Source organism: Thunnus albacares, chromosome 7 (genome assembly GCF_914725855.1).
Source record: "Thunnus albacares chromosome 7, fThuAlb1.1, whole genome shotgun sequence".
NCBI classification, from domain to species: domain Eukaryota; kingdom Metazoa; phylum Chordata; class Actinopteri; order Scombriformes; family Scombridae; genus Thunnus; species Thunnus albacares.
This window is the reverse complement of record NC_058112.1, coordinates 31,778,920-31,805,661: the sequence shown is the minus strand read 5'-3', so window position 1 is coordinate 31,805,661 and position 26,742 is coordinate 31,778,920. Positions and strand designations below refer to the sequence as shown.

Below are 26,742 nucleotides of genomic sequence, written 5' to 3'. Positions count from 1 at the left end.
CACCCTGGAAGTCTACTAAACCACCTTCTCATATACACTCGATGAGAGATTTATTGCGTCGCTTGCAGCTTGAAAATATACACAACAAAGCGAGGCAGAGAAATATCGTTTTATTTGGGTATAGTAGGAAATGTTGACACAAGGTAATGAGGGAAGCTTGTTGCCTTAGATTTAAACGTAAAAGTAATTCTCACTTTGGTTTTTCAGTTGGTCTTGTGTTGGTTCAGCCCTCAGGCTCTGCTCCTGCAGAAAATAGTAGCTCAGTTGTCTGTACAATAGTTTGCACCGCTGGCTCCAAACATCATATGGTGCCACGTGGGAGAAGAGTGTAAAACGGTGTATGTCTCAGGCCGTTCTCAGCCGGGGTGAAGTTCACTGTGAGCGTTATTCTTTCAATGTCCTGTCAGGTAAACCGTCCTTGTCCCGCCACCCTCATAGCGCCGTATTTCTCTACCGTCACCTCGGGGTCAATTCAGGAAAACTGCTCACTCCCACGTTTTTTTCTGTTTCAAACAGAAGTTCGTTTGTGAGGCTCTCGGAGAGGCTCGGCTCGCCCCGGGGACATTGGGTGCATGGGAAGCGACGCTCCGAGTCATTAACGCTCTGAACTGTGAGCGTAAACTTTCTGTTTAATAGATCATTTTGGGAAAGAGGGCTTGTTGGAGCAACATCTCTGGGAGTGCAGAGGAGTTGTGTTTGGCTGATAGCTGCAGGGCCCGGGCGTTACCTGGCCTCAGGCTGCAAACACACCTTAGACTAGGAAGGTGTGGTGATCCTCACAGGTCTGGACTGAAAGAGTGATTAATGTGGGAGATATAAATTAATGCTGTTACTGATGATTCAGGTACATCTGCAGATAAAACCAACACTGCGGAGGTTAAAGCAGGGGAGTTCTGATCAAACACATTATAGTGTGAGAAAATACAAAACCACAGTCTAAAATAAACAACCAGCTTTACAAAAGTGTTAATTATTATCTAAACTCCAGGTTTCCAGTAGAGTTTAATAGAGCATCAATTAACCTAGCAGTGATTTTCTCTAATCAATTTGGTCAATAAAATGTCAGAAAATATTAAACATGACGTGTTTTAGAGAATTTATAATCTTTTATGATACCTGATAACAAGAATCTTTAAGCAGTAGTTTGACATTTTGTGAAATATGCTTATTTCAGAGCTGCAATAATTAGACAAATAATTGATTAGTCAGTCAACAGAAGATTAATTACAACTATTTTGATAATCAAATACTTGTTTTATTAATTTTTTAAGCAAGAATGCCAAAAATTAGCTGGTTCCAGCTTCTTAAATGTGATAATTTGATGCTTTTCTTTATCGAACGTGACAGTAAACTGAATATTTTTGGGTTTTTAAACTGTTAGTCTGACAAATAAAACATTTTAGGACGTCACCTTTAACTGTTGGGATCCATAAAACACATTTTTCACTGTTTTCTGACATTTAATAGACAAAATGATTAACTGATAATAATCAGTAGATTAATTAATAATGAAAATAATCGTTAGTTGCAGCCCAAGGAGAGTTAGATGAGAAGGTGAGGAGACCGTTAGCCTAGCTTAGCATAAAGACTGGAAACAGGAGGAAACTGCTAGCCTGACTCTGTCCAAAGTGAAAGAATCTGTATTTTTGCTTGAAATATGACGGCTGACTAATCAACTGATCGACTAATCGTTTCTAAATCGTTGAATTTGAGCTGAATGACTTTCAGGAAGTGGACAAAATAAATCCAGCTGCAAAAAGCAACTGGTTTCCATCTCCAGCTGTGGTGTTGGTGTGATTCTCGGTCTGTTTTAGTATTTCAGTTTAAAAATGAAGTACTGTGACTTTCCTCAGTGAATTTTTTTTTAGCTTTATCTGGTGCTGAATTCTTATTTGTGTCTGTTTGTCTTCACACTTCAGTCTCAGGAGGCTGGAGGTGGACTCCGCCAACCCAGTCTGGGTCTAACACTCTTCTGTCTCTTCCCCTCCAGGTGGCTTCAGGCTCGGGCGCAGGCTCCTCCCCCGCCGCCTCCTCCCGACAGCAGGTCCGTCAGCGGATCACGAGAGTTAACCTCAGGGACTTCATCTTCTGTCTGGAGCAGGACCGCACCACGGCGCGCTCGCTAATGCTCTACAAGGCGCTACTCAAATAAGGTGTCCCTCAAGGAAGCGACCTCGGCCCACTGCAGATCTCAAACTGGATTACACTTACACCTGCTCCCCCCCCCCACACGTATCCTCATCCTCAGTCTGTCACCTGAACGCTCACCTCTACTTTTACATCGACCTTTTCGTCTCATTTTAGCTCATCCTCGTGCCTAGCTTGAGACAGCACAAAACTTCTCAACTCGGTGTTTGTTAATAACGACAGATATAAAAAAAAACACGCAGAGTTGAAGTGTGAATGCTGCAGGTCTGAAACGAGGCACTCTTAACCGAGAGTTTCAAAGTGTTTTCCAGACTGTGAGATGAGCAGATCCTGCTGCCAACGCTGCCAGGATTCTTCTTGTTTCGACTCCAGCGCTGTACCTAAAGAGGTGCCTTCGAGTCTGAGCTCTCCTCACCTCTCCATAGCAACATAAGATTTTATTTCCGTCTCTCGCGATCAGCAGCCCACTCAGCTACCCACTCAGGACGCCGGGCTCGTGGGCTGCTCAGTTTGTTTTGTTTTTTTTTTTTGTTTTGTTTTGTTTTTTTTTTTGAGTTTTCTAATCATGGTCAGATCTGTGAGAAAGTCTCGACTGTAGAGAGGCTGGTACGCTCACTCACTCAACCTGCATTTTAACTCATCTTACAGCTACAGGGTGGGAACGAGTTTAGGGAATGTTTTATTCAGCATAGTGTGTGTGTGTGTGTGTGTGTGTGTGTGTGTGTGTGTGTGTGTGTGTGTGTGTGTGTGTGTGTTGTCGTCAGAGGAGTGTGTACCGCGAGTACTGTGAAGCTTCGCTGGTCGTATGAAAGGTAACAGAACAGTTGGAGAGTTGGTTGGTAGATCATTTTAATGTGTGTGTGTGTGTATGTGTGTTTTTCAATGTGTGTGTGTGTGTGTGTGTGAGAGATAATCATGCTGAGGACGGTGACACTCGACAGACTTGAAAGGTTGAAAGGAAAAGTTTAACGTTTGTTTTCTTTCTGGCAGAGAGCCAGATGTTCAGATTGATTACTCTCTCATGTCTTAATATGAAGCTGTAGCTAGCAGCTAGTTAGCTTAGCTTAGCATAAAGACTGGAAACAAGTGGAAACTGCTAGCATGGCTCTGTCCAATGATAACAAAATCTACTTACCAGCACTACTAAAGCTCTCTCATTAACATGTTATATCTTGTTTGTTTAATCTGAACAAAAACTAAAGTGCAAAATTCACCTTGTTGTTTTAAAGGGAAGTTGTGTAAATTTACAATTTAACAAATAAAATGTGAAAATTTATGAGAAAATTATAATTTCCCAGAGTCAAAGGTGATTTTCCTCAAATGTCTCATTTGTCTGACCAACAGTCCAAAACTATTCATATATGAGATATTTTAGAAGTTGAAACCAGAATAAAAAAAATTACTAAAATGATTATTCAATTATCAAAACGGTTGTGATTAATCTTCTGTCTATTGACTAATCAATAATCTGACTAATCATTGCAGCAAAATGTCAAACTTAAACTACAATTTTTGGCACTTTTCCTTCGGAAATTAACCTGCAACTATTTTCATAATCAAATAATAATTTTAGTCATTTTTTTTCAATCAACTAATTGATTAATGGACTAATCGTTGCAGCTTTAAAGGCCTTCATGAGGACAGCATCGACTGCAAACATGGACTCATTGGCTCGATGGTCATCAGTTAAAACTCAACGAGATACATTAAAGAGATTTAAAGGTGCTAGAAGGTGGATTTTGTTACCTTTGGACAGAGCCAGGCTAGCAGTTTCCACTTGTTTCCACTCTTTATGCTAAGCTAAGCTAACCAGCCGCTAGCTTCATATTTTACGACGCGAGAGAGGAATCGATCTTGAACGTCCGACTCATCTGCCAGGAAGAGAACAGATGTTGAACTTTTCCTTTAACACGAACGATTCACTTTTGACAGTTTTTAAGTTCCAGTCATCACAGGGAGCTGGCTCTCCTACAGACAGTAAAAAACTCACTCAGGCTGCATTCATGAAGGCTAACAAACATTTAACTCCTCTTCGGATCAAACAAACATTCCTGCAGTTTCCTCTCCTCCTCCTCCTCCTCCTCTTCCTCCTCTTCATCCCAGCTGACGTGTGATTTAACTTTTAGCTCAACGTGCGACTATGAAAACATTAGAATACAAATCACAGTCTGAAAATATTGACCTTGTACTGTTGAAAATATTAATTTGTCCTAGTAGTTGAATATGCAGTTTTGCTTCACAGTTTGCTGTTGAAAGGCAGTTTTTAAGAAGACTTTTTTGGAAAGGGTGTGTACATTGAAGGTTTTTAACGCTTTAAATGTTTTTTTTTCCCCCATAACGGGCATTTGGTTTGTATAGTATATAGCTCTAACTGATAATTGAAGCTGTGGTGTATGTACTGTATTCAGTCTGTCGGGGGGCTTCAGAGCACCTAGCTAAAGTATCATCTGTTGGAAGGACACAATTTTTGCGACTATTTATATTTCCTACATTCTGTATTCAATCCTGACGCATTTCAGGCAATGCAATTTTACAGTTGTTTGTACCTTTGCAAAAAAAATGAAATAAAGAAAATGATAAAGAAGCAGGTTTGATTTCATCTGGATTTTGCAGAATTTTGCGACGTAAAAACAAGACGGCCGAGAGCTTTTTTTTTTTTATCTTTTTATCAATACATCTGTACAAATTAAAAAGTGTCACACAAAGTAAGCTAACAAATACATTAAATATACATTTTCAAAATGACAGTTATATAAAAAGAATTAAATTATGCGCCCCGCGGCATCCTCACACACTTATAAAAATGACCTTTCCATTCATTTGTATACACAGTAGACAATATTCACCAAGCGAGCCGTTAAAGGGACACGTTCACAATTTTTCAAGTGTCTTAAACCAGCAGTCAGGTGTCCATATGAACAGTGAAAGAGGTTTTCCTCGCTGTAATCATTCCTCCTGTTCATACTGGATATTAAAAGATCCTTCAAATGTGCTTTCAATGGAAGTGATGGAGGCCAAAATCCACAGTGTGTCTACACAGTCATTTAAAAGTTGATGTGAAGCTTATATGAGGCTTCATCAGTCTGAGTTAGTCATATCAAGTGGATATCTGACACATTTACAGTCTTTTTAGCATCAAATTCCCTCTTTGTGTTTCCTCGGACAGTGTTTCCCTGTTGAGCTGCAGGTGGAAGTATAGTAACAAAAAGAGGAACTTTGGCACTAAAAAGACTGTAATGTTGAAAGATATCTACTTGATTTGACTCATTTGGACGCTGAAGCTTCATATTAGCTTCAGATAAACTTTTAAATACATTTTTTGTACAGAAGGAGGACTGTGGATTTTGTCCTCCAACACTTCCATTGTAAGGTCATTATGAAGGGATCTTCTAATGGTCAGTATGAACAGGAGGAATGATTACAGCAAGAAAAACAGGTTTAATGTTCATCTCAGCTCCTGACTGTTGTTTTAAGACAGACTTGAAAAATTGTGAACCCGTCCTTTAATATCAAAGAGAGATTCTTATTACATAAATATCTACATGTGACAGCTGTTTTATGTACGTATTGTTTCTTTCACCTGGTCGTCAGGCTCAAACCAAAGCTCTCTGATCTGCAGTGATCAGAGTCAAATGTCTGTTAAAACTCTTGTGATATTTTTAAATCTTGAGGTTTCTCAGCTCAGCGCCGCCGTTCGGAGCAGCTCCAGAAGACATTTTGAAGGATCCGGATGTGAATAAAATGACTGTATATGAGTTTGTCGTTAGTCCAGAGGTTCCTGTTTGATCCGGATGGGAGTGCTGTTGATGGACTGGCTGTGTCTCAGGTCGCGACACAGGACGTACTCGCTGAACTGGGACGAGTCGACTCCTCCGCCGCAGGACGCCTTGATGCTGAAACCTTTCTGAAAGAGACGCTCGAGGACCTGCGGACACACACAAAAACGCAGACGGCTGTTAAAAGTCTTTTCAGATGATCTGCAGCACCAGGCGCAGGTGTTCATAGTAAACGTTACTCCCAACTCAATGTGCAAAATATAAACATACAAAAACATTTAAAAATATGTTAATACATGTTGATTATTGCATGTAGCAGCAGCAGTTATGCTAATTTTCTGCCCACTAATTTGTCAATTTTTCAAACTCAATTCCTTTCAACTCTATTTTAATTGGTGTGGAGGCAGAAATCTCACAACCTGTAATAATAATAATACAGAAAATATTTTGTTTGGGTTTTTTTTCAGATTTTTCTTTAAAAATTTGTTACTGTTGTGTTTTCAGCTCGTTTAGTTGCTCCCAAAGTGACCAAATAATCAGTCAGTGCTGCTTTAAAAGTTCCCTTAATAGCTTCTTCTGAGTTTTCAATTAGAAAAAGCTCCAGAAACAGCCAGTAAGTGGACCTTGAGTCAGGGTTTTTTTTGTGTCAAACTGCTGTTAACAAGAATGACTTCAATTATCTTCAGAGTTACAGCCTTTCTCTTATTTTGTTAAATATTTTTTGCTTTCATATTTCTTTCTTCTTAATTTTCTCACTCTTTTGTTTTCTTCTTTCCTTCTGCCAGTTTCTCTCTTTTCACTTCCTTAAATTTGTTTTTACTTCGCTTTTTACTTCTGTATTTTCTCCAAATGATCTGAAAGCAGTAAAATCCCCCAAAAAACTAAATTCCATTTAACTTAAAACCTTTATTTATTCAGGGAAGTTTCACTGAGAGGACGCCTCTCTTTAGCAGGAACGCTCTGATCACATTCACACACATTCACACACATTCACACCTGGAAGCTGCCCAGTAAAACCAGTCTGATCTGCTGGCCTCCAGAAATCTCAAAACCTCGACACATGAAACCAAAACTATCTACATGGATAAACGCTACTGGAGTAAATATATATCTATTGTGTGTGATTTGGGTGAACCGAGCCTTTAAAAGTACATGTGATGCAGCAGAGACGTCGTCATGGGAACCGACCTGCACGGAGTTGAGTCTGCAGTATCCGTTGAGGGGGAAGCGGATGACGTGCGTGGGGTCCTGGTTCCAGCCGGCGTTCACCGAGTTGCACATGACGTCTCCGGTCTCCGGGAAGATCTCCTCGATCAGCACCTTCTCCCCGCTCAGCGCGATCCTCTCGCCCAGGTCGGGCGTGACGCGGACCACCAGACACTCGCAGAGCGGCGCCCGCTGGGCCTCGCGCTCCGCCTGCCAGCGCTCCAACTCCCGAACCATCGGGGTCAGCTGGTAGAAACGAGCTTCCTCGTACAGCTGAGGGAAGTCCTGACGGGACAGAGAGGAGCACAGTTAGAGACCAGATGACTCAAGTGTCTTTATTTTACCAGGAAAGACACAAGGAACAGTTTTATATTTACTATGACAGCCTGGTAAGTGCCAGAAGACACTTGAAAGAGGGAGGAAGAGGATTGGGGACAAAAACAAACAAACAAACCGAAAAAAAAACCCCAAAGAAGAATGACTAACTAATCAAACAGAAGTAAAACATTTACAAGTGTGAGCAGGAAAGGACTGCACTTGTTTTCATCACTTTGGATCAATGGTGGAAGAAGTATTCAGATCCTTTACTTCAGTAAAAGCACCAATACAGTACAGTCAGACACTGGGGGGGACCCAGTGGGGGAGGGGGGGTGCACTAGGTTATTCGTAGTCATCATATTTTTGGTAGAAAATCAACCAAATTAACGATCAGGTTTGTTGAGGAGCCAAAGTATTGAAATCTGTGAGATAGAAATCTCCAAACCTGGTCAAATAAACATAAATCTTTATGAATGGAGAGATAATACTAGAGGTGGGGGGGGGGGGGGCTTTAAATGGACCGATGGCAAAGAGGCCCAGGTTTGTCTGAGCAGCTAGAGAGTTCACCTCTGCAGCCCCAGAACACAATTAAAACACTGAAATTGCATTATGTATGTAATGCAGCTTATCTTGGACTTCTAGCTTAAAATAAATATATCCAGTCAGCTCTGATGGAGCTCAGGATTCATCTATAAGAGGCTGCTTTATTACCATCAATCCCACCTTATAAACCTGCAATCAGTGTGTAACAGCTGAGCTGTCGGACGTGCAGCAGAACACACATCCATCACTGTCAGATCCTGATGTTAATGACGTCACCGCTGCCGTGCCACACGTGTAAACGCACACATCGCTCTCTCAAATTTAAAAAGACACACTGTTATGGTTTCTGCTGCTGTCGTGACGCTGCAGGTGTTTAATAAAATCGAAAGGGAAAGAATCTGACGCACAGCAGCTGTGAGCAACAAACAGCATCAGCACTGACGTCTCTGCAACATCCCAGATTACATTCAGTGACACCTGAACGACGTTATCGTGAGACTCAGACGTTAATCTGACATGTTACAGACTCGCCCGAGTCGCATTAATAGCTGTGTTTTGATGGACGTTTCAATAGGCTGTTTAATAGATGTGAAATACTGGAGAAGTACAAGCAGTAAAATACATGAAAGTGGGTTTGTGATGTTGGAGAGCTCTCTGTGTGTGTGTGTGTGTGTGTGTGTGTGTGTGTGTGTGTGTGTGTTATTTAAAGCTGTGCAAACTGTCTGCAGCTTTCATTATGGACAAATCTCTCTGCTGAAATGTGGAGAAAAGCCTGAAATGCTGGAAACCGCTCCGCTCACTGTAAACAATAACATTACTGCCTGTAAATACATCCACGGCCTGGTTATATGCAGCAACACGTTTAAGTTCCTCTCTGTTAAATTAAAATACCAGTTTTGAGGAGCAGAAACATGCAACTGGGCTCATAACATTCGGGGCTGAAGCGGCGGCGGCCCTCTGGACCTACAGGACGGACCCGAACATGAACAGAAACGAGACGCGGCAGGTTTTTCTGTGAATGATGAACATCCGGTGTGTTTGGATTCGGTTTAACACTGAATATTGAGGGAACAAATCAGCTTTCTTTCAGCTTTTTGGGGGAATCTGATGTGTCCATTACAAATACTGTGAGAGGGGAACAAAGTCCTGTGTTTCATATTTTGGGGGGGACGTGACCCCCCCCCCCGTCTCCCGCAGCGATTACACACCTGTAATAAAGCAACGTAAGAATACTCCATTACAATAATATCTGAATAAAACTTCTCAGCAATATCTTTGATAGTTGTTCAGATTTCAGTCTGAACTGTTACAGTCGAAGTTACAGCAAGTCTGTAATGAACAGTCAGTGTTTTGAGCAGTGACTAAGTACCTATACTGAAGTACAATTTTGAAGTACTTGTACTTTACTTGAGTATTTCCATGTGATGCTACTTTATACTTCTACTCCACTACATTTCAGAGGGAAATATTGTACTTTCTACTCCACTACATTTATTTGACAGCTTTAGTTACTTTTCAGATGAAGATTTGACACAATGGATAATATAACAAGCTTTTAAAATACAACACATTGTTAAAGATGAAACCAGTGGTTTCCAACCTTTTTGTCTTTTGACGTCTTACAAAAAGCAGTGTGTAGTTGGGGTCACATTTCACATGTTCTTTCCTCTCCCATTAATCATCTCACGACCCCTCAGATTTATCTGCTGACCCTTTGGAGGGGCCCGACCCCTAGGTTGGGAACCACTGGACTAAACTAGCTAACTGTATATAAAGTAGTGTAAACTAGCTCCACCTCCAGCAGCTACAACAGTAACATGCTGCTCTAACACTGATGCTTCACTATTAATAATCTAATGATGTCATATATAATAATATATCAGTCAGAGGGACCAAACCACTACTTTTACTGCAATACTTTAACTACATCAAGCTCATAATACTTATGTACTTTTACTGTAGTAGGATTTTCCATGTAGGACTTGTAATGAAGTATTTCTACATTGCTGTATTGCTACTTTTACTAAAGTAAAGGATGTGAATACTTCTCCCACCGCTGCATAATGTACTGAAGGATATAAGCACTATAATGAAGCATTATTTCACTGTGTTGTGCCAACTTTTCCTGCAGTAACAGATCTGAGTGCTTCTTCCTCCGCTGGTGAAATACAGAGGAGGCTTCTTGTGTTTTGTTTTTTTTTTTTTTTTTCTGGCTTTTTCCTCCATACTGTTCCTGACGAGGAGCTGCTGCTGGCCCGAGGCTTCACGCTGTATCAAAGCCTCGCCTCCTTCACTCCCTGCCCCCTCCTCTCCTCCCCCATCGCAGGCTGGAAGCGAGGGATAGATGTGTTTTATAAAAAGGGGTTGTGTCTGCGGGGCTTTTTAGTCATCCTGAGCACAGAATAACAGAGGCAGCGCTCGCTAACTACAGGGAGGGAGATGAGAGAGATGCAATATGCCCGCTGACTCACACACATACACACACACATGAACAGACACGTCGGTTCACTCAGACACACACCTCGCACATTAATTTAGTAAAACACACACTCGTCTGTGCTGTAAGCTACACTGGATGGAGCTGTGCAGCCCTCAGGCGCAGCGCCGCGCTGATTAAAGTTTCCTCAGCGTTAAAAGACTCGCTGCTGTTTGCTCAGACTAACCAAGATAACGATGTGCTGCTGGACAAAGACAAATAATTTCTTTCACCTCAAGGTCATGTTTCTCCATCTTTGCATATCTTTGCTGGATTCGCTTTGAGCCACGGCTCATCGTTACAGAGTCAGTCGATACAGCAGCTGAGATAAAAACACGACTGTTTTCACTGTTTTAAAATGACTGTAAACAATCAGGATGGAATCAGCTTTCAGTGGACATTTACTGTCTTCATCCTCTCCATAGAAAACACTATTCAGTACTCAGACCCTTTACTTTAGTAAAAGTACCAATACAGCAAAGTAAAAATACTCCATTACAAGTAAAAGTCCTGCATGAAAAATCCTGCTTAAGTAAAAGTACATAAGTATTATGAGCTTGATGTAGTTAAAGTATTGCAGTAAAAGTACATAAGTATTATGAGCTTGATGTAGTTAAAGTATTGCAGTAAAAGTACATAAGTATTATGAGCTTGATGTAGTTAAAGTATTGCAGTAAAAGTACATAAGTATTATGATCTTGATGTAGTTAAAGTATTGCAGTAAAAGTACATAAGTATTATGAGCTTGATGTAGTTAAAGTATTGCAGTAAAAGTACATAAGTATTATGAGCTTGATGTAGTTAAAGTATTGCAGTAAAAGTACATAAGTATCATGAGCTTGATGTAGTTAAAGTATTGCAGTAAAAGTACATAAGTATTATGAGCTTGATGTAGTTAAAGTATTGCAGTAAAAGTACATAAGTATTATGAGCTTGATGTAGTTAAAGTATTGCAGTAAAAGTACATAAGTATTATGAGCTTGATGTAGTTAAAGTATTGCAGTAAAAGTACATAAGTATTATGAGCTTGATGTAGTTAAAGTATTGCAGTAAAAGTACATAAGTATTATGAGCTTGATGTAGTTAAAGTATTGCAGTAAAAGTAGTGGTTTGGTCCCTCTGACTGATATATTATTATATATGACATCATTAGATTATTAATAGTGAAGCATCAGTGTTAGAGCAGCATGTTACTGTTGTAGCTGCTGGAGGTGGAGCTAGTTTACACTACTTTATATACAGTTAGCTAGTTTAGTCCAGTGGTTCCCAACCTAGGGGTCGGGGCGCCTCCAAAGGGTCAGCAGACAAATCTGAGGGGTCGTGAGATGATTAATGGGAGAGGAAAGAACATGTGAAATGTGACCCCGACTACACACTGCTTTTTGTAAGACGTCAGAAGCCAAAAAGGTTGGAAACCACTGGTTTCATCTTTAACAATGTGTTGTATTTTAAAAGCTTGTTATATTATCCATTGTGTCAAATCTTCATCTGAAAAGTAACTAAAGCTGTTAAATAAATGTAGTGGAGTAGAAAGAACAATATTTCCCTCTGAAATGTAGAAAGTAGCATCACATGGAAATACTCAAGTAAAGTACAAGTACTTGAGTAAATGTACTTAGTTACTTTCCACCACTGAGAACAGAAACAGTAAAAACTAGAGCTGCAACAATTAGTTGATTAGTCGATTGACAGAATATTAATCAGCAACTATTTACATCATCAATTAATAATTTATTTAATTAATAATTACTGCTGGTTAACATGTAGTATTCATGAGATGAGATTAAATCACAACATTTTATCAGACGATGTCATGGACATAAAATAACTGCTTACCAGATGTTGAGGTAGTTTTGATGAATGAGTGTAAAGCTGCAACAATCAGCCGATCAATAGAAAATAAATAGGCAACTATTTTGATAATTGATTAATCGTATGAGTCATTTTCTTAAAGACAAAATGCTGAAATGATCTGGTTCCAGTTTCTGAAACGTGAGTATTTTCTGGTTTCTTTAGTTTTCTATGATAATAAACTGAATATCTTTGGGTTGTGGACTGTTGATTAGATATTTTAGGTTGAATCGTGAGCTTTGGGAAACACTGATCGACATTTTTTGCCAATTTCTGACATTTTAAAGACCAATGTTAATGGTCAAACATCTGAAATGTTTTAATCCCAGTTCAACCATGTAAAACACTTTGTAACTTCATTTCTTATAATGATCTCTGAATGTGTGTTGCAGACGACGGCGTTTGGGGTCAAAGTTCAGTTGAGTTTAACTTTAATAAAAACTCAACAACAAAGACTTTTGTCTTTTGATTTTAGGGAGAAACACAAGCAGCGTTTGATGTTTTAATCTTTAAGCAGTTTGCTTCTCTGACGTCTCACCAAGAATCAGATGTAAAATATTAACATCAATTTCATATCTGCGTCCAGTTAAAAGCAGCTCTATTATGTATGTATTCTGTTTCTACTGCAGATGATTGTTACTACTCTCAGATCGTTTCTAAGCTGAAGTACCTTGAAGTCTTCTGGCAGAAGCAGTTTGCAGGTCCGCAGGAAGCTGAGGATGTAGCGGAAGATATCTCCGTCTCTGTCGATGAAGTAGTGCTGCTTCAAACTGTCCAACACGATGGGCTCGGTGCCGTTAAACAGACGACTGATCCTGCAGACACACACACACAGAAACACCAGAATGAATCACGGCTGCGGTTACTTTACTTTGGAAGTTTTACAGGAACATAGTTCTAGTTTCAGGAGTCCAGGAATGACTGACTGCTCAAACTCAAGCCTTCAGATCCGAGCAGCAGCTACCACCACTTGAGCCTGAAGCCAATGTGAAGATACCTCAAAGTGTCACCGCCAGCCGCTACAGATGCTCCAACCGACTCCCTTTTAAAAAATCTTCTAATTTTGGAAATTATTGCCCCGTTAATAAGATTTGAAGACTTACAGTAGCTTTGACGTCTGCCGTGTGGGTGTTGATTGACAGCTGTGATTGACAGTTGGCTCACCTGCTGCTCCAGGACTCAGTCACACTATCGTCACAACATTTCACTAAGTTCTATGTTACTTGATGACCTTACCTGCCCTGACAGCAGTTTCCAGGGTGTGAAAGGCAAATATCAGCATGCTAGCTTTATCATTGTGAGCATCACAGAGCTGCTAGCATGTTAGCTGCAGTCTGGTTAACATCTGCACTAGCCTCCCTTACAGACATGTTTAAAGACATAAAATCAATCTGTTTTGAATAATAATGTCTAATATGTTATATAATAATCTGATTCAGTTTTCCCACAAAAAAAAGTTCAATTACCTAGTTAGAAATATAAAATTACATCTCCTCCTTCTCCCTCCAGATTATCTGAATATGTAAATATAGTCTCAGTGTTTGTGCACCGGAGGCTTCAAGTCTCCACATCACACTAAGTTGCATACTGGACCACGATTGGCTCCAAACTAGTTGTGATGTCACACATGAGGCTTGTAGTCCCCTACGATGTGAAAACAGCCTCCCGGTGTCAAACTCTGCACATTTATCATTCTGCACAGCAAAGCTTAAACATCACAGTGAAGGAACAAGAAGAAAAATAATAAAAACACATATTTTTGAGTGGAGGGAGACTTTAAGTATAGAGGTCAGAGAGTCTCTCTGCATATGAACACTGCAGGATGAAGTTCTGACCTCGGGACTGCATTATGTGAATTTCAACAAAGTCCTTCATGATGTTTGAAGTCTGTGTCAAGGTTCATTTGCACTCTGGGCAAAATAACTTCTCTCTCTCTCTCTCTTTCTCTGCTTTCTTTCTGCCTTTCTTTTTAAATCAATGCGGGTCCTTCTCTAAGAGCCCCGGCCCGTCGCTGCTCGCCGCCCCGAGGATCTGCTGCAGCAGGAGCTTCACCTCCTCGCTGCAGGCCACCGGTGCACCTCCTCTCTGTCCTCCAAAACCCAATTAAACCCTCCCTCCTCCCCCCCCTTCTCCTCCCCCCTCCTCTGCCCTGACTCTCTCTCTCTCTCTCTTTATTCTCACACACTGGAAAGCAGAGCTGAACCAACATGTGAGAGGAAGTTAATGATCCAAGGTCAGCTGCTGACACGACGCTGCTGCATGTTTGCTCTTTTCTTATATTCTGTTAGAGCCGAAACAAGTCATTATTATAACTTTTATTATTATTATTATTATAGTTTTTTTCTATTATATATCTGCTGTTGTGTTTTTAGGATTTTATCCAATTTTTTTTTATTCTAAACTTTCATTTTTTCTCCCCTTGATCCTCATTATTATGTGTTTGCTCTATAAATAAATTGACTTGACAGGAAATTTACTAGCAACTATTTTGATAATTGATTAATTGTTTATAAATAATTTTTTTAAGTAAAGATGCCAAACAATTCTCCTTCAAGGTGAATATTTGCTGCTTTTCTTGTGTACATATATGGTGTTAAAATGAAGATTTGTGCTTTTTAATGTTGGTCGGACAAAACAAGACATCTGAATTAAAGCTGAAACTAACAATTATTTTTTTCAATCAATAAATCAATTATTTGGTCTAAAAAATGTCAGAAAATAGTAAAGTCAAAAATAAACAAAAACTCCAAGAAGTCCGAGGTGACGTTTTCAGATGTTTTGCTTTGTACAAAATCCAAAGATAATCAGTTTATTATCATGTTTGATACAGAAAAGTATTAAATCGATTATTAAAATAGTTAAATAATCAATAAGATACATTTTCTGTCAACCAACTAATCGTTGCAACTAAACAATATAATATATATATGATAAAAATATTTCATACATAGGAAATTATATAAACAAAATATGTAAAGTATACGTTAAAAAATATATCATAAAACAAGCATTAAATGAGGGATTATTATCATATTCTTTCATTATGTGTGCTGTGCAAATTTAACAAGTAATGTTGACATTTTCAAATGTACCAATATGTCAAATACTCACATTACACTCACAATACAGTGTTCAATTATAAAGACTCAATCTCCCAGAAATCCTTTGGAAATGATGTCACATAAACTAGACTCTGTTCTCGGTGTGTAAAGAGGAGACGAGTGACTTTCTGCATATTAATGAACTTTGCTGCACGAGACAAAGACACAAACATGATGTCAGTAAAGTACAGATGACTCTGAAGTTAAACTTGAACATTTTGTCCTCTAGTTTTCAGCAGAACTCTGACACATCATCACTTTTTAAGTTGATATGTTGAAGCTTATTTCCACATCCAGCAGTTACGGAGCAACATTATCATTCATGTGGAGTCGTGTTTCTGTCCACCTGGTGAATCTAAGTCCAATATTCACTCTCTTTTAGCTGTTTTTGCTCTCTACCAACTCCTGAGGGAAATATCTGTCTCTTCAGCTGCTAAATGCTCCACTATGTTCACCAGCTAGTCTACAGCTAACTGTGTCTGTTTGGTGCTGAGCAGGTAGTGTACAGTGACTTTTTACAGCTTTTTCTCTGAAAAACAGCTGAAACACTGAGACTAAAGCAGACAAAACTCTAACAATAACATTTTTAGTCTCTGATGGGAAGTGAACAGAACCACCAGGAACAAAATGAACCTGTCACAGGTGTCCTTGACCCGGTCTTACCTGGACTCGGGGTATTTGGTGAGCGTTGCCAGGCTGCTGGTGTACATGTGCCCCCCTACGTCGATGTGGACCGGGGCGTTGGCCTTGGTGAGCTGGGCAGGTGACGGGATGCCCTGAGCGGTCATGGGCGACACTGGCGAGCGACTCAGAGACATCCTGGACATGCTCCGCCCCTCCTGTCACAGACAACAACACGTCAGAACAAACCTTTAACCTGAACAACATCTCTGACAACAAGCTCAACGTCAGAGCGAGGAGACGTTTCATGACCTTACGTGACATTTTTGCTGTATGAAACATTTCTTTGACAACTTATAAACACTTTGTGTACATTTGTTTTTCATGTTTTATGAATGAATGACCCTAAAATATGAAAAAAAGGAACCACCTCACTGCTTTCTAGCAAAGTTTTTAATCCAAAAGCAGCTCAAATTTTAACTGAATTTTCAGAAAATTATCATCCACAACTGTTGTGTGAATATTAGGAGATAAACAGCTGGTGGCACCAATTCTCCGGTTGGTGCCATTAAACCACCGCAGAAGAAGAAGAAGACACAACAAGATGACGTCATTAAAAGAGCAGCAGTCAAAGCTTAAACGATGGAAAACCACGTGGAAAATGTGATAGTAGTAGTAGTTGTAGTTGTAGTAAATAGTGAAAAGTTGGCGTTCACAATCTCTCAGAGCCCACTGATGTGTTCAGTTTACTTGTTTTGTCTTATTAAAATGTTCAGATATTCAATAAACTGTCATATATGACAAATAACATTTGGAAAGCTGGAAACATCAAATATTTGGCATTTTTGCTTGAAAAATTGATTATCAAAATAGTTGCAGATTAATTTTCTGTCAAGTAATACATTGACTAATCATTGCAGTACCTTCACGTTCTTAAGTTATTTTAACCAGTAAAAGAAAACTTTACTGTGTATCAGTTTTGTTCTCTAGGATGTGAAGTATATTCTGCATATATTTGCATGATTTACAGTTTAAAAAACTCCTTATTTATCTTCTACTGGCCCTTTATGCAGCCCCTCAGTTCAGCCTCTGTCTGAAACAGGCTGTTTTAGCTCCTGTCTCTTTAAGGCCCGCCTCCTGATGAGCCCACTCTGCTCTGATTGGTCAGCTTCAGGAAGCTTCCTCCAGCTCCAGGCTACGTAAACAAACAGTAGTAGCAGGATTTCACTTATTTTTCTTGTTTTTTACTCCAAATGGAAATACACCCGTACATGTTTGAGCTAATTCAGATCTGAAATATGAGAGCGGACAATGTGAACAACCTCAGCAACGAGGATTACAGAACGGACGGACGTTTGTGGGCATGCGTGAACAATGTGATGTCATCATGAGGAGGAAGTAGAGGATGCCCTGGATTTTGACTTGCAGGCAGCATTTCTACATACATTCACCTCAAGTTTTGGAACTTTAAGCATGTTTAACATCCGACATCAGAACAGAATATAAATCCATAAAAGCCTGATGTCTCCTTTAAAGGAGAAGTTCACAATTTTTCAAGTGTGTCTTAAAACAACAGTCAGGAACCCAAATGAACATTGAAACATGTTTTTCTTGCTGTAATCATTCCTCCTGTTCATACTGACCATTAGAAGATCCCTTCATAAAAGTTCATCTGAAGCTAATATGAAGCTTCAGCGTCCAAATGAGTCAAATCAAGTAGATATCTTTCAACGTTACAGTCTTTTTAGTGCCAAAGTTCCTCTTTTTGTTACTATACTTCCACCTGCAGCTCAACAGGGAAACACAAAGAGGGAATTTGATGCTAAAAAGACTGTAAATGTGTCAGATATCCACTTGATATGACTAACTCAGACTGATGAAGCCTCATATAAGCTTCACATCAACTTTTAAATGACTGTGTGGACACACTGTGGATTTTGGTCTCCATCACTTACATTGAAAACACATTTGAAGGATCTTTTAATATCCAGTATGAACAGGAGGAATTATTACAGCGAGGAAAACCTCTTTCACTGTTCATATGGACACCTGACTGTTGGTTTAAGACACACTTGAAGAAATTATCAACATATCTTTTAAACTCAATATCTCAATAAATCTCTCAGACTGCAGATTGAACCTGATCTACTTCTAAAGTCTGGACGAGCGGCTCCTGTGTTGAACTGAACTGAGTGATGTGAGGTGTGTCGCTGTAGGACGATGTGTTGGTCGCTGCAGCTTCTCGCTCTGAGTTTCTTCTATAACTTTGACCGTCAGGAGTCGAGCTGCAGAGCTGCTGTCTGAACCGTCGTCTGTTTGAAGTCTGCAGGCTTCACTCTGCTGCCGGCTCTCTAACTGGCTTCATTTAACAGAGAGAGCAAGTTTCATCCAGTCAGAGACATGAAGAAGAAGATCCATTGCCTGAGTGAAGAGAACCGTCTCTGAAGTAAAAGGTACTTTTACTGCAGTACTTTAACTACATGAAGCTTATAATATTTGTGATATTTTAAGTACACAAAGCTGATAATATTTGTGTACTTTTACTGCAAAACTACACAAAGCTGATGATACTTGTGTACTTTTGTACTTTTACTGTGATACTTAAACTACACAAAGCTGATGATACTTGTGTACTTTTGTACTTTTACTGTGATACTTAAACTACACAAAGCTGATGATACTTGTGTACTTTTGTACTTTTACTGCAATACGTTAACTACACAAAGCTGATAATACTTGTGTGCTTTTACTGCAATACTTTAACTACACAAAGCTGAAAATACTTGTGTACTTTTGTACTTTTACTGCAATACTTTAACTACACAAAGCTGATGATACTTGTGTACTTTTGTACTTTTACTGCGATACTTAAACTACACAAAGCTGATGATACTTGTGTACTTTTACTGCAATACTTTAACTACACAAAGCTGATAATACTTGTGTACTTTTACTGCAATACTTTAACTACACAAAGCTGAAAATACTTGTGTACTTTTGTACTTTTACTGCAATACTTAAACTACATGGTGCTTATAATATTTGTGATACTTTAACTACATGAAGCTGATAATACTTATTTTTTACAGAAGCAGGAGTCTAAACTTTTACTTGTAACAGTATTTCTACACTGTGATATTAGTACTTTTACTGAAGACTGTGAGTACTTCTCGCTGTACTACAGTCGTGGATCTGTCAGACAGTCGGACGTAGCTCCTCCTCGGGGGGTTTCGGTGAAGTGACTCCCCCGTTAGATTAAAAACAACCTCGTCTCCAGATTTCCATGAATGTAATATTCATGGAGCTGCGGTGGTTGAGGAGGGCAGCCTCGCTGATGAAACAGAGGATGGTGACGACCTGAGGGGCTGCAGGGCCAGGCACACTCTGGATTAATTGACCCCCCCCCCCCTCCCCCTCCCCCCTCTCACAGAAAGTCTCTCAATTGTAAAGAAGAGCTTTGAAGCATGAAAGGTGAACAGGAGGCGGGCTGCAGCTTTCAGAGTCTCTGCCCCGCGGCCTGCACGACGCCCCGGGCCAAACTGACAAACACTGCTCTCCTCTTTCTGTCTCTGTCTGCTGCTGCTGCTGCTGCTGCTGCTGTGGTGAAACTAAAGAACTCCTCTGGAAACTGGAGCACCAGGAATCACAGGAAATAACCGACTGCACTCCCGTCTGCAGCTCTCTGACGATTACAGGCTCCAGTTATTCAGTCACAGGTTATAATCTAACATAATGTTACAGCTGTAACATTAGAGATACCAGATGAAACATTTAATGAGCTGAACCAGTGGTGGAAAGTGCTTTTAATCAAGTACTGTACTAAAGCAGAATATTGAAGTACTTTACCTGAGTATTTCCATTTGATGCTACTTTATACTTCCACTCCACTACATTTATTTGACAGCTTTAGTTACTTTTCAGATGCAGATTTGACACAATGGATAATATAACAAGCTTTTAAAATACAACACATTGTTAAAGATTAAAGGTGCAGTGTGTGAGATTTAGTGGCATCTAGAGGTGAGGTCGCAGATTGCAACCGACTGAATACCCTTCACCCTCCCCCTCCAAGTGTGTACAAGAACGTATGCAGTGGCCGCAAAAGGCCCTCTCTGGAGACAATGTTTGGTTTGTCCATTCTGGGCTACTGTAGAAACATGGTGGGGCAACATGGCGGCCTCCATGGAAGAGGACCCGCTCCCTATGTAGATATAAAGGGCTCATTGTAAGGTACCAAATACACAACAATCTATTTTCAGGTGATTAAACACTAATTAAAACATACTTGAACATTATATTCCAATTCTACTAAGTTTTTTCCACTAGATGCCACTAAATACTACACAAAATCAAAGATGAGAGAAAAAGTCCAAAAACTGAAAACAGATTTGTGTATCAGAACTTTGTTTTTTCTTCTTTCCTCTCCCATTAATCATCTCACCACCCCTCAGATTTATCTGCTGACCCTTTGGAGGGGCCCGACCCCTAGGTTGGGAACCACTGGACTAAACTAGCTAACTGTATATAAAGTAGTGTAAACTAGCTCCACCTCCAGCAGCTACAACAGTAACATGCTGCTCTAACACTGATGCTTCACTATTAATAATCTAATGATGTCATATATAATAATATATCAGTCAGAGGGACCAAACCACTACTTTTACTGCAATACTTTAACTACATCAAGCTCATAATACTTATGTACTTTTACTGTAATACTTTAACTACATCAAGCTCATAATACTTATGTACTTTTATTGAAGCAGGAATTTTTGTGCAGGACTTTCACTTGTAATAAAGTACTTTTACATTGTTGTATTGGTACTTTTACTTAAGTAAAGGATCTGAATACTTCTTCCATCTCTGTCTGCTTGACTACAAACTGTCTAATCAAAATACTGGAAGCTTTCTCTCCATTTGATTGACATGTCTTTAAATACACACAGTGACACTAAACAGGAGCTACATCCAATATGTTCTGTGATGATGAAAGTGTGCATCAGTAAAAAAAAAAAAAAAAAAAAAAAAAAAAAATCAGGAAAACCAGCTGAGAATCACATAAACTGTCAAACTCTGGCCTATAAATCAAGTGAACACATGTGAACACATTAAACATGAAGGCCTATAAAAAAAAACTGAGCTTTGGGAGCTTTAAATTTTGGATGTTAACTTTAATACTTTTAAACTGAATCGTTGCGAAATCGTCAGATCCGGAGAGATAACCTGTTCAGATTCATACGCCGGTCTCGCTCGTGTGTGAACGTCACGCGCCAGACTCCATTAAAAAATCTCAACATTTAACGTTGACTTGTTGATCGGCAGATGCTAAATATCACATAACCACGATTTAAGAGCTTTTATCGTTAGTTAACAGTCTTTTGGTAAATTCGGGATACAAATAAGCCGCAGAGTACAGATTAGTTTCTATAATCTTTACTTTTATCACAGAGTCTCATAAGTCGCTTCGCCAAATTCGGCGCTTTTTTAAAAGGAGAAAGATGGCAGAAACAACAGGCGAGCACACAGTACAACTTCAAGTTTTGCTTAAATACGTCCAGCTTTGGTGCAGTTAATGTATGCCGAATTTAAGAGTGCATAATATCAATACAGAAAATACAAAATGTTTTTGTATCCTTTGTATATACATGTGTCGATATCAATGGAGACTTTAAACTGGTGTATTTTAAATGGGAGTTTGGTGATACGGTAAAGAACAGTGCGTCAAGACTACTCGAAACCCCCGCGAATGTTTCCGAAATAAGGGGTTTTGAAATCGTAAACTTGGGACACTTTGCGCTTAAATCTCTCATAGAATCAAACCGGTTCTGCTTACCTGAGAAGACACCGACACAGAAGACATGGAGACCGGCGTCTGTGTGCTCCCTCCCGGCGTGTAAATCTGAGGATACCGGCTGCTCTTCACTTCACGTCCTCGTCAGTCTGCCTCTCTCTGTCCTCCGGTCTCTATGTGTGTGTGTGTGTGTGTGTGTGTGTGTGTGTGAAGCAGAAGGAGAGAAAAAAAAAACCAAGCCAGCCCGCGTCTCCTCCGCAAAAATAAAGAGGAGGGCTGAAAGAGAAGTCTCGCCCGGGGCCCTTCAGACCCCCAGGGGCCAGGATTAGGTTACAATAACGCGGGCGGTTTGTTCTGTTCTCTCGCCCAAACTCGTTTCTGTCAAGAGAGAGAAAAAAAGCGCGATCCTCCGCCTGTTTAGAAATATCTTGGATGATTTATCAGAGGAATTTATTACCCATCAAACCATCTGAGCCTTTAAACAAAAACAAAAAATCCGTCTTGTTGTTGAGAAATACAACAATCTGTTTTCTGCAGCTTCTTACTCCTTCTGTGTGTTTCCAATATGGAGCTGGCCTGCACACATCTTCACTGTCTGCCCTGCACATCCACGTCTTTCTGCCCGATAACTCATATATTTTAGCAACACCAAACATCCCTCTGGCTCTGGAGCCAAATGACGTCTATCGTCATGCATTATGCCCTTCCAGCAGCCTGCGGCCAAATGCGCCATTTCAATTATTGCGCACTGGTAGATGGAGATGTGCGCCGGGAGGGTGCGCACACAGATCCGTTTTATTCTCCTCATCTCTCGGAATGAATCCAGAATATCTCCGCGCTGCTGCGTCTTTCTGAGATCAGGAGAAAGGATCGGATTCAGTGATAATTCAGCGGAGTTTTGGTCCGCTCGGCGCCGTCAGGAACCATTTTGTGTTCCAGTGCGCACGGCTTTACGCAGAGACCTCAGCCGGGCTGTGATGTGGCTCCCGGCTGTCACATTTCACCCACCGACTCCCACTCAGTCACTCATCACTTCTGCTGCAGTTTACTGAAGCATCCAGCAGCTCCACTGCCTCGTTTTTTGTTTTTTTTTTTACCTCCACAACCGAAAAGACAAATCAGATCCACACATCTGCTCTGGCTCTGCTCGCTTCAGAGTATCCGAACTCCAGTTAATTGAGCAACACTTTTATATCTTGAGCTGTGATACAAGAGAAACCCAGACTGAGGTCAGAAGGTCACAGAGATTTTACAGTTTCCAGACAAAAAGACACCTGTCTGCCCGCATCTGTTTCTACACCTTTAACACTTTGTGACATTGATTTAAAAAAGTGCTACAAAAAAAAAAAATCAATCTGTCACAAACAGTAATGTGGAAAATGTCCATGTCTGTCTGTCTGTGTGCATCAGAACCAGCAGTAATTATACATTTGTTATGAACGTCCTCTCCTGTCTTTGTGTGTAAGCTGTGGAGGCTCCGGGGGGGAAACATCAGGACAGTGACAGCAGCAGCAGGATGTCATGTTGTTGTTCCATCATTGGTAGAGAAGCTGAACTCTGTAACGTCCTGCATGTTGTCGCCCTCTGCAGAGCAGAGAGGTGACTGGAAGAGTCAAATGGATATTTTTAATGAGCAGTGGAGCAGTTTAATTCAATCATCCACACTGTAAAAATGTACAATAAGGTGTTTCCAGCTTTTTAAAACTGATTATAGGTCTGCAACAAACACTTACTATTAGTGATTAGTCTGCTAATGATTTTCTAAATGAAATGTCATATACAGTATATTATAAAATGTTGACCTGTAGACCTCACAGTTCATCAGAGCACAAGTTGACATATTTAAAGGTTTTTTCAACCAACTGTCCAAAACCCAAAATGATTCAGTTTACTGTCACAGCAAATATTCACATTTGAGAAGATTTAAATCAGTGAATTTTAGGCATTTTTCTTTAACGATTTTTTATAAAACATATTTTTTGATGTGGCGTTTGAATGCCTGATGTGATGTCAGTGTTTCCAAATGCTTTTGTCCAATCAGGTTCTTCTTCGTGTCTCAGTAAAGAGAGTGTCGTCATGTTTTGTGCAGCAGACTTAAAGGTGCAGTGTGTAGAATTTAGTGGCATCTAGTGGTGAGGTTGCAGATTGCAACCAACTGAATACCCCTCTCCCTCTAAGCGTACAGGAGAATCTACAGTGGGCGCAAAACTTGTGAAAAACGTGAAAGTCCCTCTCTAGAGCCAGTGTTTGGTTTGTCCGCTCTGGGCTACTGTAGAAACATGGCGGTGCAACATGGCGGCCTCCATGGAAGAGGACCCACTCCCTCTGTAGATATAAAGGTAACAAAAACTCAACGATTCTTATTTTCAGGTGATTAAACACTAATTAAAACATATTTATGAATATTATATTCCATTTCTGCCAAGTCTGTTCCGCTAGATGCCACTAAATTCTGCACACTGCACCTTTAACATGATGTCAAACTACTGAGTGAAACGTCTCACCTGTCTTACCTGAAATCACCACCGGAGGGAACAAAGGTGCAGATTGTTTTTAGCTCATATTAACTGTAAATTTAACATCACATTAAAGGATAAGGCCGGTTTGGAGCCAAACCAGCAATGAACTGATCTACTAACAAGTATTGTGTGTGTATCCAGTCTAATATATCTTATTCCTCTTTGTCTTAGACCTCCGTTGTTGTCTTTTATTAACACATCGACTTTTAAGTTAAGTTTATTTATTTGTATAGCACGTTTCCTACAGTAGTTGTAAGTCAAGGTGCTGTACACATACAAAACATTAAAAATAATTTATAAAAAAACATTAAAAATACTTAAAATACATTAAAAATAACAGAATATTAAGTAGATTAAAAATTAGAGAATAAAACATAAAAATACATTAATAATATGCTCACTCCTCCTGGTTCTGGTAGCTGAGTTCTGAATGAGACGTAGTTGTTTTACTGATTTTTTTGGAGAGTCCTGTAAAAACTGCATTACAGTGTAGTCAAGATGTGAGTTTTTCTGCATCTTTTTTTGTTAAGAATGATCGAAGTCTCTCGATACTCCGGAGGTGAAAAAAGGCTGTTATTGTGAAATAATTTATGTGGGAGTTGAATTTTAAGTTAAGAATCTAAAGTCACACCCAGACTGGTAACTGATGTAGTTTTGTTAGTCAGTTGTCCCATTTAGCAGAGCACTCAGTCCCTTTAGGTTTTGGCCCAATCAATAATATCTCTCTTTTGTCCTCATTTAGTTTTAAAAAGTTATTCTGCATCCTCTGGTTGAAGAGGTTAATGATGTCAGTATCTGAAAGATTAAAGGACGTATATACAAACTGCATATCATCAGCATAGCTATGAAGGTTTACTGTATGTTATGTTTCCTGATGACATCACCAAGAGGAAGTGATGGCGTCCTCAGGCGAGCCCACAAGTTCAGTTGTACCATCCTGTCCGGTGCTTTTCTGTCTGATATGTAACTTTGCATCCAAGTATATTTTTGATGTATTTTGACTTTCTTTTTTTTTTTGAATTTCCAGTGTTTCCATTCACATTTTGTTGTGTGCAAATTGAAAAAAACGCATGAGAAGATATTTTGATATACGAATTTTTTTTGTTTGTTTGTTTTTTTGTAATATATTCTTAAATAGGTGCACAGTATGACCAGGGATGTGATCTAAAAGAGTTAAAAAGACATTTAATCTCGACTTTAATGCCAGGGCTCACCTCCCCACATGGAAATGTTCCACCAAAACTAGTCCCCCCCTACAATATTTTACAAAGGCCCCATCTCTGCATCCTGTTCTTAGTGCCGCCCAAGATGCTTGTGATTGGTTTAAAGAAATACAAACAAGCCAAAGCGGGTTTTTGTTCTCCCCTGTATCACAATGATAATGGATGCAGCCGTACTGTAGGTCTGACTATGCAAGACTGGTGACACAGAGACACACTGAACCAGTTACATGTCTTCATTTGTCTGAAGGACTCACACACACACACACACACACACGCACACATGCTCTGCTTCCATGTGTTTTATGTGTTTTGGCTCTGGGCTGAGTGTGTCTCTCTTTACTGTGCAAACCAGCAGAAACACTTGATTCTCTCCGTCTGCTTTTTTCCTCCTAATTAAAGAAACCCTGCAGTAACTTCAATTAGATGAAGTACGGAGGAGCCGTGTTACCAATTTAAAGATTTCAATATCTCCTAAACCTGCCAGAGGCGCCGCCTGCTCCGTTTGTAATCTCTGACTTCTCTTTATGCACGGAGGGAGGGGAGGATGAAGATGAAGAAGGGAGGAAGAAGAGCGCAGCAGGAGGAGGGGAGGAGGGGCGGCCGGTCCTCCGTCAGTCTTGACGTTTTGAGGCCAAAGGAAAGAAGAAGATGATGATGACAATAACAGTGATGATGATGATACAATACTATTAGCCTACTATGTCAAAAAACACAGTATTGAAAATGATTTATAGTACAATGATGGTACAATTATAGTATTAACGTTGTATAATTACAGTGGTATTACTGTAACTAACAATACAGTATTTAAAATTGCTGTTTTATTGTACAGTTACATCATTGCTACTGTAACTGTAACTATAAATACAATCAAATTATAATTATCTTAAAACTGAATTATAATTTTGCTGCCAGTTAATTACTGTAAATATCACATCTTCATGTCACATTACATGCAGCATTTATTATGGGATGCCTTTATTTCTGTCAAACTGAATTTTAAGCCATCTGTTTGCAGTGTTTTGTCCAATTTTTTTTATCACAATAAGTGGGTATGTGAATCATTCTGTTTCTTTATATACACATATACACATTTTAAAAAACATACAACATATAATTTTCGTGGAAACGTGAAGGAGAATTTCCTAAAAAACCCTCCAGGGGCTTAA

The 26,742-nt window shown here is 39.7% G+C and overlaps 2 protein-coding genes across 2 annotated transcripts in view; one reads left to right on the top strand and one right to left on the bottom strand.

Moving 5' to 3' along the window:
* The window catches only part of LOC122985321 (transcription initiation factor TFIID subunit 4-like), a 34,977-nt gene extending 30,245 nt beyond the window's left edge, over positions 1-4,732 (top strand). Inside the window, exon 15 of the mRNA XM_044355891.1 lies at positions 1,991-4,732. Within this exon, the coding sequence (XP_044211826.1) occupies positions 1,991-2,152 (162 nt within the window). The 3' untranslated portion in view covers positions 2,153-4,732. The remainder of the gene's footprint in view (positions 1-1,990) is intronic.
* A 904-nt stretch (positions 4,733-5,636) lies between these two features.
* LOC122985360 (BTB/POZ domain-containing protein kctd15-like) lies at positions 5,637-22,185 on the bottom strand. The gene is made up of 5 exons (XM_044355952.1): positions 21,874-22,185; positions 16,083-16,258; positions 12,989-13,133; positions 7,113-7,415; positions 5,637-6,073 (listed from the first exon to the last, which is right to left on the bottom strand). The coding sequence occupies exons 1-5, from the start codon at positions 21,898-21,900 to the stop codon at positions 5,912-5,914; spliced, it is 813 nt and encodes a 270-aa protein (XP_044211887.1). The 5' UTR covers positions 21,901-22,185; the 3' UTR covers positions 5,637-5,911.
* Between the last annotated feature and the right edge of the window lie 4,557 nt (positions 22,186-26,742).

Coding starts and splice junctions, on each gene's coding strand:
- LOC122985360 (XM_044355952.1), bottom strand. CDS start 21,900: ATGTCTTCTGTGTCGGTGTCTTCTCAG. Junction 16,259..21,873: donor CTGTGTCGGTGTCTTCTCAG/GTAAGCAGAACC, acceptor TGTCTGTGACAG/GAGGGGCGGAGCATGTCCAG. Junction 6,074..7,112: donor GCAGACTCAACTCCGTGCAG/GTCGGTTCCCAT, acceptor GTGTGTCCGCAG/GTCCTCGAGCGTCTCTTTCA.